At 34.2% G+C, this 14,794-nt stretch overlaps 1 protein-coding gene across 1 annotated transcript in view; it reads right to left on the bottom strand.

The window, feature by feature from the left end:
- Positions 1-14,794, bottom strand: part of VPS13C (vacuolar protein sorting 13 homolog C) — a 171,127-nt gene that overhangs the window by 104,175 nt on the left and 52,158 nt on the right. Inside the window, exons 17-25 of the mRNA XM_040620561.1 lie at positions 14,058-14,200; positions 13,030-13,222; positions 11,648-11,762; positions 10,873-11,009; positions 9,794-9,917; positions 7,524-7,641; positions 4,176-4,305; positions 3,273-3,351; positions 2,085-2,224 (exon numbers count right to left, since the gene is read on the bottom strand). Of these exons, the coding sequence (XP_040476495.1) occupies positions 2,085-2,224; positions 3,273-3,351; positions 4,176-4,305; positions 7,524-7,641; positions 9,794-9,917; positions 10,873-11,009; positions 11,648-11,762; positions 13,030-13,222; positions 14,058-14,200 (1,179 nt within the window). The remainder of the gene's footprint in view (positions 1-2,084; positions 2,225-3,272; positions 3,352-4,175; positions 4,306-7,523; positions 7,642-9,793; positions 9,918-10,872; positions 11,010-11,647; positions 11,763-13,029; positions 13,223-14,057; positions 14,201-14,794) is intronic.

Raw genomic sequence — 14,794 nt, 5'->3', positions numbered from 1 at the left:
TAATAAGATATTCAGTACAGAGTTGTTATACCAAAGTAAATTTCAGATCAATCAATGGTTTAGGTGAAAGCAATGAAATCATAATATATTAAACTGTGGGTAAATATTTTTGTAATCGAGGGGAATTTTCTAAACATACACTCAGATATAAAGAAAAAATTTAATATATTTCACTACGGCAACATTTCAAACTTCAAAATGGCAAAAGAAGTCGAGTTGGGAAAAACAGTACTATTTTTTCTTAGATGATTCTGATTACCATTATCATTTTAGTTTATTCATTCAATATTCAATGAAATATTTATTGGACATCATCTACCATGTACGAGGCCATGCCAGCCACCAGGAACATCAAAGTGACCAGGACAGACAAGGTCCTTGTCCTTATGGAACTTATATTCTAGGAGGAGTGGGGAAAAGTGAAGTTTCCTTGTATTGGGTAGTCAGGCCTTTCCAATAAGATGGCACTTGAGCAAATACCTAATAGAAGTAAAGAATCAAATCATACAGAAAAAGAGTGTTCCAGGCAAAACAACAACAACAACAAAAAACCCCCAAATACCCCAGCAAGCACAAAGAATGTGCTTGGTATATATAAGGGAGAAAAAAGGCAAGTTACACAACACAAAGCAAACGTTGTGCTCACTGCTACAACAGCACTATCTAAAACAGTACACTCCATGATGACACTTGATGAATATTTATTGAAGGGATGAATGAAATATGACTGGAGCAGAGTGAGCAAGGCAGAAGAGAACTGAAGATGACTCTAAAGAAGTCACATGGGGTGACCTACCTGTATGCCATGTAAAGCCTAGCAGGCTATAGGAAGGACTGACCCTTTACTCTAATCAAGATGGAGCCAGATCATGCCTGACTTTTACTTTGAAAGGATTACTGTGAGGGCACCTGGGTGGCTCAGTCAGTTAAGCGTCCAACTCTTGATTTTGGCTCAAGGTCATGATCTCGGGGTCCTGAGACCAAGCCCTGTGTCAGGCTTGTTTCTCTCCTTCAACCCCCGCCCCTACCCACCCCCTGCTCACACGCTCTCTCTTAAAAAAAAAAAAGATCATTCTGGTTACAATGTTGAGAACAGAGTACCTTATGGAAGCAGAGAGACAATTATGAGGCTACTGCACTAGTCTAAGCAAGACAGTGACTTGGACAGTGCAGTACAAGACAAGAGCAATCACTTGAATGTATTTTGAAGTTAGAGTCAAGGGATTTTCTGTTACTTTAGATGGGCATATGAAAGAAAGAGAGAAGTCAAGGGAGGCTAAAGATAAATAATACATATTTCCTTAAAACAAATACCAATAATACTTAGAGGGATCTATATACACAATAAAATCTGGTATTTCTGACATTACATTTTAGGACATCATCTCACACTGGGATATAAAGCAGTCAATAAGAAACATCTTTTTATACCTTTGTGTTTTATTAAGGCAATGTATATTTATTATTAAAAATTTAGAGTATATGTAAAAGCAAACAGGCATAAATAAGAAACTATATATAATTCCACTGTACAGAGATGTGCAGTCCATCATGCATTATCAAAGAAAAAAATGCATGTGTAATTTCTAAATAGAACCATAATGTCCTTGGTATTATAATCTCTTTTTTCTCCAAAATAATGATATTTTATAAACATCTTTCCATGTCAATGTTTCCTTTTATTACATGACTTTTAATGGATATAAAGACATGCTGAAAATTAGGTTGTTTACACTTTTCTGAATTATAACAATGAGCAATACTATTTAGCTTAAAAGTAAAAAAACATTAATGTAAACATGTCACACACATTTTCTACAGAAAAGAAAATCCCATTTAGGTATCTTGAGCTTTTCCAGAATAGATTAGATACAGTATAGATCACTCTCCTATCAGTTTTTACAAAATAACATTTCATTTTCTTGGAACTGTGTGTGTGTCTGTGTGTGTGTGTTAAAAAGTAGTGAGACACAGTATCTTCCATTTTAAATATACTACTTAATGTTTGGATCTAGCATGAGATAGTTTACAAGGATAGTGATGACAACAATATATTTATTTATGGACAAAACAAAAATACATACCTCTTTAATTTCAAACTTTAGTAAAAGATTAATGAGCTCTTCATTTGGGGCCTCTGCAACTTTTTTTAATTCTGAACTTCTCACACTTTTACCAGTCTGTGTATCTCCATCTTCAGCATCAAAATATTCGTCATCAGACTCTAAAGAACATATTCATTTGACTTGAGAGAATGTCCATTGAAAGCTGTATAAAACCCTCAAATCTCTCAAAAGTAAAATTCATTTATTAGATATAATCTCCATATTCAGAATCAGAATACAGTTACAATGTTTTTCTAAATCCCACCAAGTGACTTAACCTGCCATGTGATAATCATATATAAAGACCAAACCACCCTATTATTTTTTTCTTCAATAGTTCTCTTTTTCACTTCAGTTCACTCATTCAATATTCAGTATAAATAACTGTTGGGCATCGCCCATCATATATCAGTCTGTAACAGCCACTAACGACAGAACAGTGAACAGAGCAGACATGATCCTTATCCTCATGAAGCTTATACTCTACTTCGAAATTAAACAAGATCAGTTAGTCAAGAGCTTGAAAAAAAAATCAGGTAGAAATTGGGGCAAAAAAGAAAAATAGCCTATTTAGACTCTTATGCACTGTCAATCACAAAAATCCTTTTGGGGCGCCTGGGTGGCTCAGTAGGTCAAGCATCTTCCTTCAGGTCAGGTCATGAACCTGGGGTCGTGGGATCAAGCCCTGCATGGGGCTCCCTGCCCAGCAGGGGACTCTGCTTCTCCCTCTCCCTCCCCCAGCTTGTGCTCTCTCTCTCTCTCTCTCTCTCAAATAAATAAAATCTTAAAAACAAAAACAAAACAAAAAAATAAAAATCCTTTCATTCAAATGAAGAAGCTGGGTTTTAAAAAAAGTGACTAAATTTCTGGGTTCTCTATTCTGTTCCATTGATCTATGTGTCTGTTCTTGTGCCAGTACCATGCTGTCTTGATCAATCACTAAATTCTACCCCAAAATTAATAATACACTATATGTTAACTTGAATTTAAATAAAACCAAAAAAAAGTGATTCAAAATGACACTGTTGGTTAGTAGAACTAACCAACTAGAACTAAAACCAGTGAATTATTTTAACACTTTCAAAATTCCTTTATTTTTTGAAAATTTCATCTCTATATATAAATGGATATAGGCTTCACTAAATAAAGAACATTTACTTTCCTTACCTGATTCTACTCCATCTAGCAACAGTGAAGTACCAAGTAGGTCTTTTGTCCTATCTGAAATAATAGGAATTGAAGATACCTAGCAAAGAATACAAAAAGTTTTCTTAACACACTAACTTAGCAGGATCGAATGTACATAAATGAGAAAAATACCGAAAAAGTAGTAAAAGGATAGAGAGAGATGGAAAGACACACACACACAATACACAAATCTTCCAACAAAGCACATTATGCAATCAACTAACTAATGGTTGGCTAATGTTTACTAATTATTAAGACTACCACCTGTATTTATAAGGGCAGACTATGTACTACTCTAGCAGATAAGTCTATTTATCATAGTGTATCATTTCGCTGCTGTCTCTGACAATACTAACTGCACGTCTGTATTACAGGTTCCTAGAAAATGGTATCAGCATTGGTGGGCGCTCTCAAATTTCATTTCCACGTAAGTGGAAATTCAACACTTATTTTATGTTGTAAAGGTCAATTCCAATTAAAGTTATCTACAACATTTAAGTCTAATGTGTAAGAAAATCACATACAAATTATTCTATTTTGTAACATTTTAAGGAAGATTTCCATATCTAATTTTACTTAAACACATTCCATAAATTTATAAAACAATTTTTCCTTTCATTTATGTATTTTTATTCCCTTTGTTCTCTGAAGCTGACTTTCCACCACCACTCTAAACAGTAGTGAAAACAGGCTTCAAACTTTATCCATTCAATGCCATATGCACTTTGGAATAGAATCCACAACATTAAACTTCAGAAGTGTATCAAATAAATGAAACTGTCCCTAAAAACTATTCAAAAACAAATTAGCTCAAAGAAAGATGAAAAAAACTCACCATGTACACAAACGTAAAGATGTAGCATTTTTATTATATCCACTTACCTGTCTCTCCGGAGACTGTGCAGAGGATTTCTGTGGCAAGGGTATACTGTTAATCAAACATAACACATCTTTCATCTTCTGGTCAGAAATTCTCACATGCACCAAAGGAAGTCCTCCGGATACTTTCAATCTAAAAATACAGTTCAGTTGTAAGGTTTTTAAGGTCCAGCTTCTATTATGGGGGCGGGGGAGATGGATTAGAGACTACACTATGGAGTCAAAGTAACTCTGGACATGTTTTAATCTAACTAATGCCTCAACATTGTCAGAGAATGAGAGGTTCTATGTAAGCCAAGTTTCCAGATAATTTTCATGTATCCCTCTTCAGCAGCCAAACCTTTTAAAGTTAACTTATTTTTATGAACATATTTTCTTTTTTTTTTTAATCCTTTTTTTTTTTTAAGATTTTATTTATTTATTTGACAGAGAGAGAGACAGCCAGCAAGAGAGGAAACACAAGCAGGGGGAGTGGGAGAGGAAGAAGCAGGCTCCCAGCGGAGGAGCCTGATGCAGGGCTCCATCCCAGAATGCCGGGATCATGCTCTGAGCCAAAGGCAGACGCTCAACGACTGAGCCACCCAGGTGCCCCTATGAATGTATTTTCAAACACAATGTCTAATTTTTAAAACCACTATACATTCTTTAACTATTTCCTGGCATCAAAGATTTTGCATTATACATATCTAAGAGTATCTACTCCATCACTCTCTATCCCCTTGCCTTGCTTTATTTCCTTTTCTAGGACTTATCAGTACCGAACATATCATATATATACTTGCTTATTTTATGTCTCCTGATTAAAATATAAGCACCCTGAGGACATCTGTTTTACTCACTGCTGAGTCACTGCTGTGCTTTCATTAGCTGCTTACTTTTCAGCACTTGCTTCTACTCTGCTTCCCTATTCAGCATAACTCCCTAGGTTTATCTGTCTCAATAGCTTTGTGGCAGCTGTTTGCTGCTCATGAAGTTCTTTCCAGTTACTGTGTATCTTTGACTTGCCAACTAAGCTGTGAACAGCTCAAGTTGACAGAAGCCTAACCATTATGTGAAGACTGATTGTATGATGCACAAACCATTAATGTTCAAAAGAGGCCAGTTGGCTGTTGCTGTCTCAAAATATTGAACTTTCTACATAAGTACTCTGTCAGTTGAAAGCACCATAAATATGGAAGATGCTTCTTCATTATTTGTGAAACATTACATAAAACTAAAAGCATCTCAAACAGAGGGACTGGATGAACCCTCCCACCTAAAATAACACAAAGTTGGACAAAATACATGAAATAATGGTTTAAAAGACATTGGGCATCAGTCAACAAAAGACAGATGAAAGATGGAAAACAAATGAGGGAAGACCTAGGAATACCCCAGCTTAATGACTTAAGAATTTCAAAATGTGAAGGGTACAGTAAAGGAGTATTTCAAGAGAAATTTATAACATTAAATGCCTACAGTAGAAAAGAAAGGTCTTTAATCAGTGTTTTCAATTTTCACCTTAAAGGACTAGAAAAGTAAAGCAAATGAAACCCAAAGGAAGCAGAAGGGAAAAAGCAATAATAAACATAAGAATGGAAATCAATGAAATAAAAAAAGGAAGGACAATAGAGAAAATAATAGAAGCCAACAGCTGATTCTTTCAGAAGATGATCAACAAAACTGATAAACTATCAGGAAAAAAAGAGAAAAGGCACAAACTACTAACATCAGCAGGGAGAGAGAGACAGCATCACTACAGATTCTCTATGTATTGAAAAGCCAATACAATAATACATGAACAATCTTATGACAATAAACTCAAAAACCAAGATGGACAAATTCCTTCCTTAAAAGACAAACTACCAAAGATTACTCAAAAAAATTTGAATAGCCCTCTATCTATGAAATATATTGAATTTGCAGTTAAAAACTCTCCCCCCCAAAAACAAAACTCAAGTCCAAATGCCTTCACTAATGAATTCTACCAAACATATAAAGAAGAAATACTTCTACACAACTTCTTCCAAAAAACTCACTCCATGAGGCCAACGTTACCCTGATACTCTGATACGAAAACAATGAAAGCACAAATATCCCTCATAAATAGAGATGTCGACCCTTGAACAACTTGGATTTGAACTCTATGGGTCTACTTATATGCATATTTTTTTTCAATAAATACAATGCAGTACTGTAACTGTATTTCCTCTCCCTTATGATTTTCTTAATAGTACTTTCTTTTCTCTAGCTGTATTATGAAAACAGAGTATATAACACATACACAAAGTATGTGTTAATCAACTGTTTATATTATCAGTAAGGCTTTCAGTTAAAGATAGGCTTTCAGTAGTTAAGTTTAGGGGAAATCAAAAGTTATACATGGATTTTCAAATGAGCGGGTGTGGGACTGGGATGGGGGCTAGTGCCTCTAACCCTTGTGTTGTTCCAGGGACAAATGCATAAAAGGATACAAGGACTCTGGGGGATGAAGGATGTATTCATTATCTCGACTGCAGTGATGGTTTCATATACATATACATATGTCAAAACTTTTCAAATTGTACACTTTAAACAGATGTAGCGTACTGAATGTCAATAATACTTCGATTAGACTGTTAAGAAGGCAGCATAAATATTTCATAATTATCTCCTTAAATTCAAAATTCAGTTTATACTTTTCATTCCCTTGAATTATTCTCAAGATTTTATATGGTTTCATAATCAAAAGAGCTTTTAATTTTTTTGCCTAGTTTCAAGTTTTTATTTAAATTCCAGTTAGTTAACATACAGTGTAATATTAGTTTCAGGAGTAGAATTTAGTGATTCATCACTTATATACAACACCTAGTGCTCATCACAAGTGCCCTACTTAGTATCTATCACCCATGTAACCCATCTGCCCCACCTACCCCCACTCCAGCATCTCTCAGTTCTCTATAGTTAAGAGTCTGTTTTCTGGGTTGCCTCTCTTTTTCTTCCCCCTATGTTCATCTGTTTTGTTTCTTAAATTCCACATATGAGTGAAATCACTTGGTATTTGTCTTTCTCTGACTTATTTTGCTTAGCATGTTAATGTCTAGCTCCATTCACATCGCTAATTTTTGAAGATTTTATTGATACTGAGACATGGATTTGATCCATTCAAAAACACGGATAACCAACTTTTACACAATACAGAAGTCCAAATACTTCTGAAATAAGAGAGGGGATACACCATAATTCAAAAAAACATCTTCTTAAAAATGTGTTTCTGCTATAAGATAATCATTTTTTCTGTCCTTCACAAATATAGTTTTTTAAAACCCTGTAACTGATACAGATACATTTCACCTTGTTCATTTTATAATATAAAAGAAACTCATACATTACCTGGCCATTCTAATGTCTTTTTCTACCATTGCCTTGGCCAACTCAACATGAATATCCATGGGTTGCAGTATATGCATAGTTGATGGATGCTGAAATCGACACTTTTTCCAGTTTTCCTCTTTAAAAAAATTTTTTTAAATTACACTAGTTTTTCAGATGTTCTGTGAAAAATTATTCTAACTTAACAGAAAACAACAAACATATTCAATAAATACCAATTTTTACTTTTTTCAGCATATAAGTTAAATGACCTTTATTTTTTAAAATAAGATTGACAGTTAATAATGTAACTGCTTATTTTAAAATGTTTTCTAGTTAGCAGTAACAGTTCATAGTAAGTGGGCATTTTCCACCACTTAATTATTAAATAATTCTCATTGAATTGATTATTACTGCTGTATGAATACTAAAATAATTTGCTATGATAAATTATACAATCCACATCAAAGAAAAAAATTAAAATTCACCCATGCTCTAAAAATGAGGGTTATTAATGACAAGGAGTTTCAGTGTTTTTCACATATCTACTCTAACTCCATTTGACATTTTTTATCCTCATCCTAGGTCTATCATGTCTAGGCTATCAATCTGGCTTATGTAGTCAAAGGCTATAAAGTGATTCACAAATTATGATAAAGTATAGTCTCCTGTGGGGAATAAAAACATAAAGGAAAAAAATCAGTGGGAAAGAAATAGTTTTATATACAAATATGTTTATAAGCATTAGTGCATATGTGATGGGGGAACAAAACAATCAAAATGGCTTATAACAGACTAAAATAAACAATGATACAAAAACAAAAAGTAAATTAAATTAAGTAAAATAAGATGGACAGGAGTCAAAGACTGTGATATAAAAATAATTGTAAATATTTATTTGAAGATTGTTTATATAACATCTTGCATTTTAAAGCAAATAGGAAAAAAACCCAGGACTTTACTGCCCTGATTCTGGAATTAGCGACCAAGGTAGGTGGCTGCAGTGAAAAAAGGAAAAAAAATAGAAAATGACAGAGGGAAAAAAAGAGGTTTCTGGCGTTCTTTAGAGAAATTACACTAGTTTAGCACATAATCCTAAAACAAAAATGAGTTTTATCAAGCAAGATTTTATGATAAAAAAGTGTAATAATCACTTTTCTCAAAAAAAAAAAAAAGGTTTTAAGGTCAGACTTTCCAACAGAATCCTACACAGATCTTAACTGATGGCAATCACTGAACATCTTTTATTGTTTGTAACTCAAACAATTATTAAGTACATACGGAAGAAAAGGCAGTTTTAATGGTCTGTGTAAAATGGTCTGTGTAAAAGTACTTCCCTCCAAGGAATTAATAGGCTCATAATATATAAAAACTAAGTAAAGCATCATGTATTTACATCTTAATAAATCCTCTTCATTCCTACTAGAGTATATACTCTGCACACAGAGTTACATTATTTCTTCCAATGACCTACCATAAAGTGATATATTCAAAGATATTTAGCAAGTAATTATTGCTTTCAGAAACTAAACAAGTATGGAGAACCAGTGTTCTTTACTTAAGCAGTACAAAACACGAAAGCTTTTGGAAAATAATTAACTATCTTTAGGGTTTTAAGATTATACACATACTTGTCAGATATCTACAAAAGTAGATTGTAATACTACTGAAATAAGGACTAGACTAGTATAGTCAAAATACTTAAAAATAAAGAAGCAAGGGAAGACAACATTGAGACATCCCAAAAGCACTGACACAGAAAAACTTAAGCCAATGGCAACTTCTATTTTTGTGTTCTGGGCAGTTTCATGGTCATATCACAACAAAACAGGCAATGACTGGACCTAGATTGAAATGGTGCTAAGTACCTGAAGATGAACAGGCATATCTGCGTCTGTATTTCTTTTTTTTTTTTTTATAGATTTTATTTATTTATTCGACAGAGATAGAGACAGCCAGCGAGAGAGGGAACATAAGCAGGGGGAGTGGGAGAGGAAGAAGCAGGCTCATAGCAGAAGAGCCTGATGTGGGGCTCGATCCCAGAATTCCGGGATCACGCCCTGAGCCGAAGGCAGACGCTTAACTGCTGTGCCACCCAGGCGCCCCCTGTATCTCTATTTCTATCTGTGGCAATGATTTGCACTGATGGGCTCCGATTTGGTTTTCTTAAGTGACCAAATAGATATGTGTTTAAAATATTGGCAGGGTTGATATACATACATACATACACATATATTTACCTACGCTAGTCAACATAATTTCAAGATCCGAAAAATTGAGCAACAGCTTACCTGCTCTTGCAAAGAGTAACTGCACACTTTTTATTTCAACATCAAACTTGTCATATGCTTTATCCATTATTTCTTCCAGAGATGAATTATTAGTCTTCTGCAAACCTTGATCTTTACTGTTAAGCTAAAAATGGACAAAAACTTCAATTTTCTTAACAGAAAAATATATTGATACTTTTGTTGTGTTTTCTTGAAACCTAACTTAAATGAAATCACTGTCCTTAATGAGTTCACATCCTGCTCAATTTTCTGACAATTATTTGCAAGTATTTTATTAGGAATACAATATTTCAGTATATGTCTTTAATATGTTTGGGTACTAGGTGCTCAGCATATTTGCATTAATTAGAAGATCAGTTAGACAGCTGTCTACCTCAAATAACCTGTCTAGACATGCAACTCTTCCTGGCTCTCAGGAGTTATTGCCATTCATGGCCCGGCACCCTGACTACTGATTCTAACCTCTTCACCATGAAATCGCTGATTTTGTTCCTTCTTCTTCCCATTATATCACCTGAATAAATGGGCCATTAGAATTCAGCTTCAATCTCTTTCTTTCCCCTCTTCCCAAAGGAAGCAAGGATCCCATTTGGGACTGTATTTTTTCAAATCTTCACTTTTTCTCAGATGCTTGGATTTCTAATGGGTTTGACCCCAAAACCTTAGAGTTCTCTTACTCAACTTAATTGCTGACAGTGGTATAACAAACATATATTAATATGTGTATAATTTCATATTGTCAAAATATGTAAATTAACAAATAACACTGTGTAATTAAACTCTGGAAATCTAGGAGTACTTGAAAACTAGGAGTACTTCTCTTCAATTAGAAAAAATACAGCAGTAATCTAGTCCCCAAAATCAAATCATTTACCATTATAGAAAATTTTAGGGGTTTTCCATGCTTTTCTTAATAGCCATAAAATATACAGAAAATACTCAATCCAAGCTAGGCATGACAAAATACTAAGAAGAAAAAGTTTAATTTAAGTAAACTCTGAGGGAAAAATAGCAAACTGTCAGATAACTAGCTTCCAACCTGAGCAAAAATGGGCAGGAAGAAATGGATATACACCTACCCGAAATGTACCAAAATCTAAAATGAGAAGATCTGACTTTTCATGGTGGAAACCTGTCTGTGGAAGTATTAGATAAGAAGGCTTCAGATTTATCCTTAAATCAAGGACTTTTCGAGTTTCAATAATGTGTGTAAGTCCTGAAAGAAATAATAAAAGATCAGATGGTCAAGTTGAAATACGTAATTATATTATTAACAATGAGAATACGAGTATCACCTGAAAAATAGTATGAAGGAGCATCAGTTCTCACAGACCAGAGTCTCAAAGTTAAGCATCTAAGGTGAAACTGCATATGGTCAATGGTATACAATCGTACCATTACACTGTAAAGTAAACCCAACATAGCTAGTATTTTATCCAGAGAGAGAATAATTCATCATTTCTCTAGTTAAGCAACCACATAAAGTAGTTGGCTGGAGTTTAGAGACCATGTTGTACGAAAGTATGTATCTTCAGAACCAGATTCACACACAATACACAGTATGATAAACTGTTGCTTAAGAACTGAGATAAAGGAACGTTTTCCATCTCAACCTCACTCTGAGACGCAGGTTCTTAAAGATAACGGCAGACAGAACCCTCTGTGCCCATATCACTCTCTTTCTCAGGCAGTCTAGCAGGTAAGTGTGACTTCGGGTAACTCAGGTACTCATGATGCAACTTCATGGAATTTAAAAAAAGAAAAGAGCAACCTACACTGTTTTAAATACAATATTTATATTAGAATAGACAAAATTTTGAGTTCCGCTGATGTTTACGGAGATAAATTCTTTACCTGTAGCTGTTCTCTCTTTAATTTCTTCCAGCTTCATTAATGTAGCTGATGTTATTTGCTCAAGATCTAATCCTTTATTTGACTGAAAGAATTCAACCACTGCATTGATGGTTTTCTGTAAAATAATTTAAAATATAAGCAAGCTATACACAGTACTTTCCATATTATAAATTTTAAAGTTTCAGTTTAATTCTAAACAACTGTGGCTCCAAACTTAGGAGATAACTTCCAAAGATATTCTGTCCTACTGCATCTCTCTCTGATGGAAAACAAAAAACAAAAAAAAAACAAAAAAAAACTAAAAAAAGGAATAGCCCAAGTAAGCTTGCTAGAGAGGCAACAAATGTGTGCATGTCATTAGGTGACTTTGTACGTTCTAAGGCATCATGTCGATATAGCAATGGACATTACTACTAAACTGTACACTTAAAAATTGCCAAGGTGGTAAATTATATGTATTTTACCACAATTTAAATTTTTTAAAAATCAGAGAATACAATCAGTCTAGACTCTTTATATAATGCCTCCCAACTTGACTGTGACTACACTTCTAAACTGGAAAGTAAAAAAAAAAAAAAAAGTCATGGTTCTCAACAACAAAGTATGGTGAACTTACAAGGGATGTGATAACTAGTGATCCTGATGGCTAGCCTGAGATCAGTTAAGAGCATCTGAATAAAAGATGGAACCACAGATACAGAACTTAAGCCAGCATTTTCAATGACATCTAAATGCCAATGCTTTTTCTTTCATACGAACAATATTTAAAATTCTTTTAATAACTCCTAAAGCAATTTGAATTAGTCCAGATATTTAGGGGAAAGGGAAAATAAGCAAAACTGAACTGGAACAGGAAGTCAGTGTATAACTATTTGGGAGTAGCTGGTATAATAAACAGACTTTTTAAAAAAAAGATTTTATTTATTTGAGAGAGAGAGAGAACATGCATGCATGTGCACACACAAGTCGGAGGGGGGGCTGCAAAAGGGAGACAAAGAGGCAGACTCCCCGCTGAGCAGGGAGCCCAGGGTGGGGCTCAATCCCAGGACCCTGGGATCGTGACCTGAGCTGAAGGCAGACGCTTAACGACTGAGCCACCCAGGCACCAACACAGACTTTTTGAATAGTATATTACATTTTTTTTTTTTAGTTTAACACAAGCATAGATAAATATAGTAGAAAAAAATGGCAGCATATGAAAAAGCAAAATTAACTGCTAAAACAGGTACTGCTTTTAAAACAAGTAAAAAGTGTTAGTAAACTTAGTTGCTAAGTAAATAAATGTTAAGTTTATTTAACATTGAAAAAAGAAAAATAAGAAAACCATATGTCAAAAGTATAAAGTGGGTTTAATAAAGATTGACCTTTGTCTTTTCACTTACAGCATCGTAGATGACCTCCACAGGCTGAGACTGAACAATCAGAATCTGGTCAGCGGTGCTATTCTCTGGATTGGTTTCAAACTCGATTTTAAGCAAGGATGAGGTAGTATCGCCAATGGAAGCCACAAGTGACGGTACAATACCCTGCTGTTTCAGACCTGTTATATACCAATGTTCTAATTTTGCTTCCACCCTACAAACCAATGAGTAAATAAACAATATAATTAAGAAGCTGTGTAATGTAATGGGTTAAAATATAAATTTTCCTTTTAAAAAAAACTTCTTTGGAAGTCAGTACTAATACCTATTACCCGAGGTAAAGTCCAAACTCCTTGGTCTGGAATTTAATTACCCATACAATCTGGGGTTTTGTTTTGGTTTTTGGCTCTTAACTCCTCACCCACATGAGAAACCCACTTTGGCCAACTCCCAAACACTACAGAAGTTCTGATCACTGTTACATGAATGTAAGCTACACTTCACTCAGGGAACTCATCTCTCTATTTCATGTCACCTGAAAACCCCCTCATCCCTGCTTCTCCTAGTCCTTTCTACTCAGCTACCCTAAGCCCCAATTCTTCTAGCCCAAGTTATTCTCCTCTGCACCTGAGCCTGGGTGGCATTAACTACAAGGATTTCACTTTACAGCATCTTATCACCTATGAGCTCTCTAATATGTACATAGTTCTTACATTATTAACTTTTTGGTTATCCTCTCTTCACAGCTGGCATAAACTTTTTAAAAACAGAAATTATTGTTCCTATGCTAGCCTTCATAGTATCAAACTGATAAATTTAACAGTATCCAGTAAGTATTCGGGAAGGAAAGAACTGAGGGTAGAATAAATGATAAACTCCTCTTATAGCTTCATAACAAAACAAATTAAACTATAAAAAGACCATCTGACACATAAAAGGAAAAGAAACTAAAGAACTACTATTAATCAGTTGTTTAATGTTAAATAACACTATTTTGGCCAAGTCATATCTAGAAATAAAAACTGAAATAATAAGTTTTTAAAACTTACTTAAGTGCTTGTGCTCCTGGTCGCTGAGATACTTGGGTGCCCAGGCCAATTACCTGAATTTTCAGTATTTCTGGAATATTTTTGTTTTCTCTTATTGTGACAGAGGTGCTTACTAGCTTCAGTGTCATTATATGGGCAACATACTAAACAAAAAGAATGAAAGAAAATTGTTATGGCTTAAGTAATTATTACTTTCTTTAATAATTTCTTACTTAAATTTGAATTATAAAGTGATCTAAATACAATATGTTCAAAAAGAACATTAGAAACTTCAATACAAAATTACAAAATTGTTCAAATAGGACAACTACAAGAGATCAAAAATTCATTTCTCCTAGTTTTAGAGATAATAAAAATTAAACTTGATAAAATATTTTGTCACATAAAGACTCAATTCACCACCTTTTACTAAGGCAAACTAATTCAGACCAATCCTCTCGCTCAAAAACTGGACAAAGTATAGAGATCTCCTGCCTCATGTCTTTAGAGGGTTAAAAAAACACTGAGAAAAAAAAAATCTGACCAAAAAATTGATAGGTCAAGATGAGGCAGGAAAGAGAACCAGGGAGATGATTCTCATCAAACCACAAAGGGAGACATTAAGAGAGGAAGCGAGCAACAAAAGATGCACAAAACGGAAAACAATTAACAAAATGGCAACAGTAAGTCCTTACCTAAATAATTACTCTAAAAGTAAGCAGATTAAATTTTCCAATAAAAAGATAAAGAATGGCAGG

The sequence above is a fragment of the Ursus maritimus genome, unplaced genomic scaffold (assembly GCF_017311325.1).
Source record: "Ursus maritimus isolate PB19 unplaced genomic scaffold, ASM1731132v1 scaffold_35, whole genome shotgun sequence".
NCBI classification, from domain to species: Eukaryota; Metazoa; Chordata; class Mammalia; order Carnivora; family Ursidae; genus Ursus; species Ursus maritimus.
This window is presented reverse-complemented; position numbering and strand designations above follow the sequence as displayed.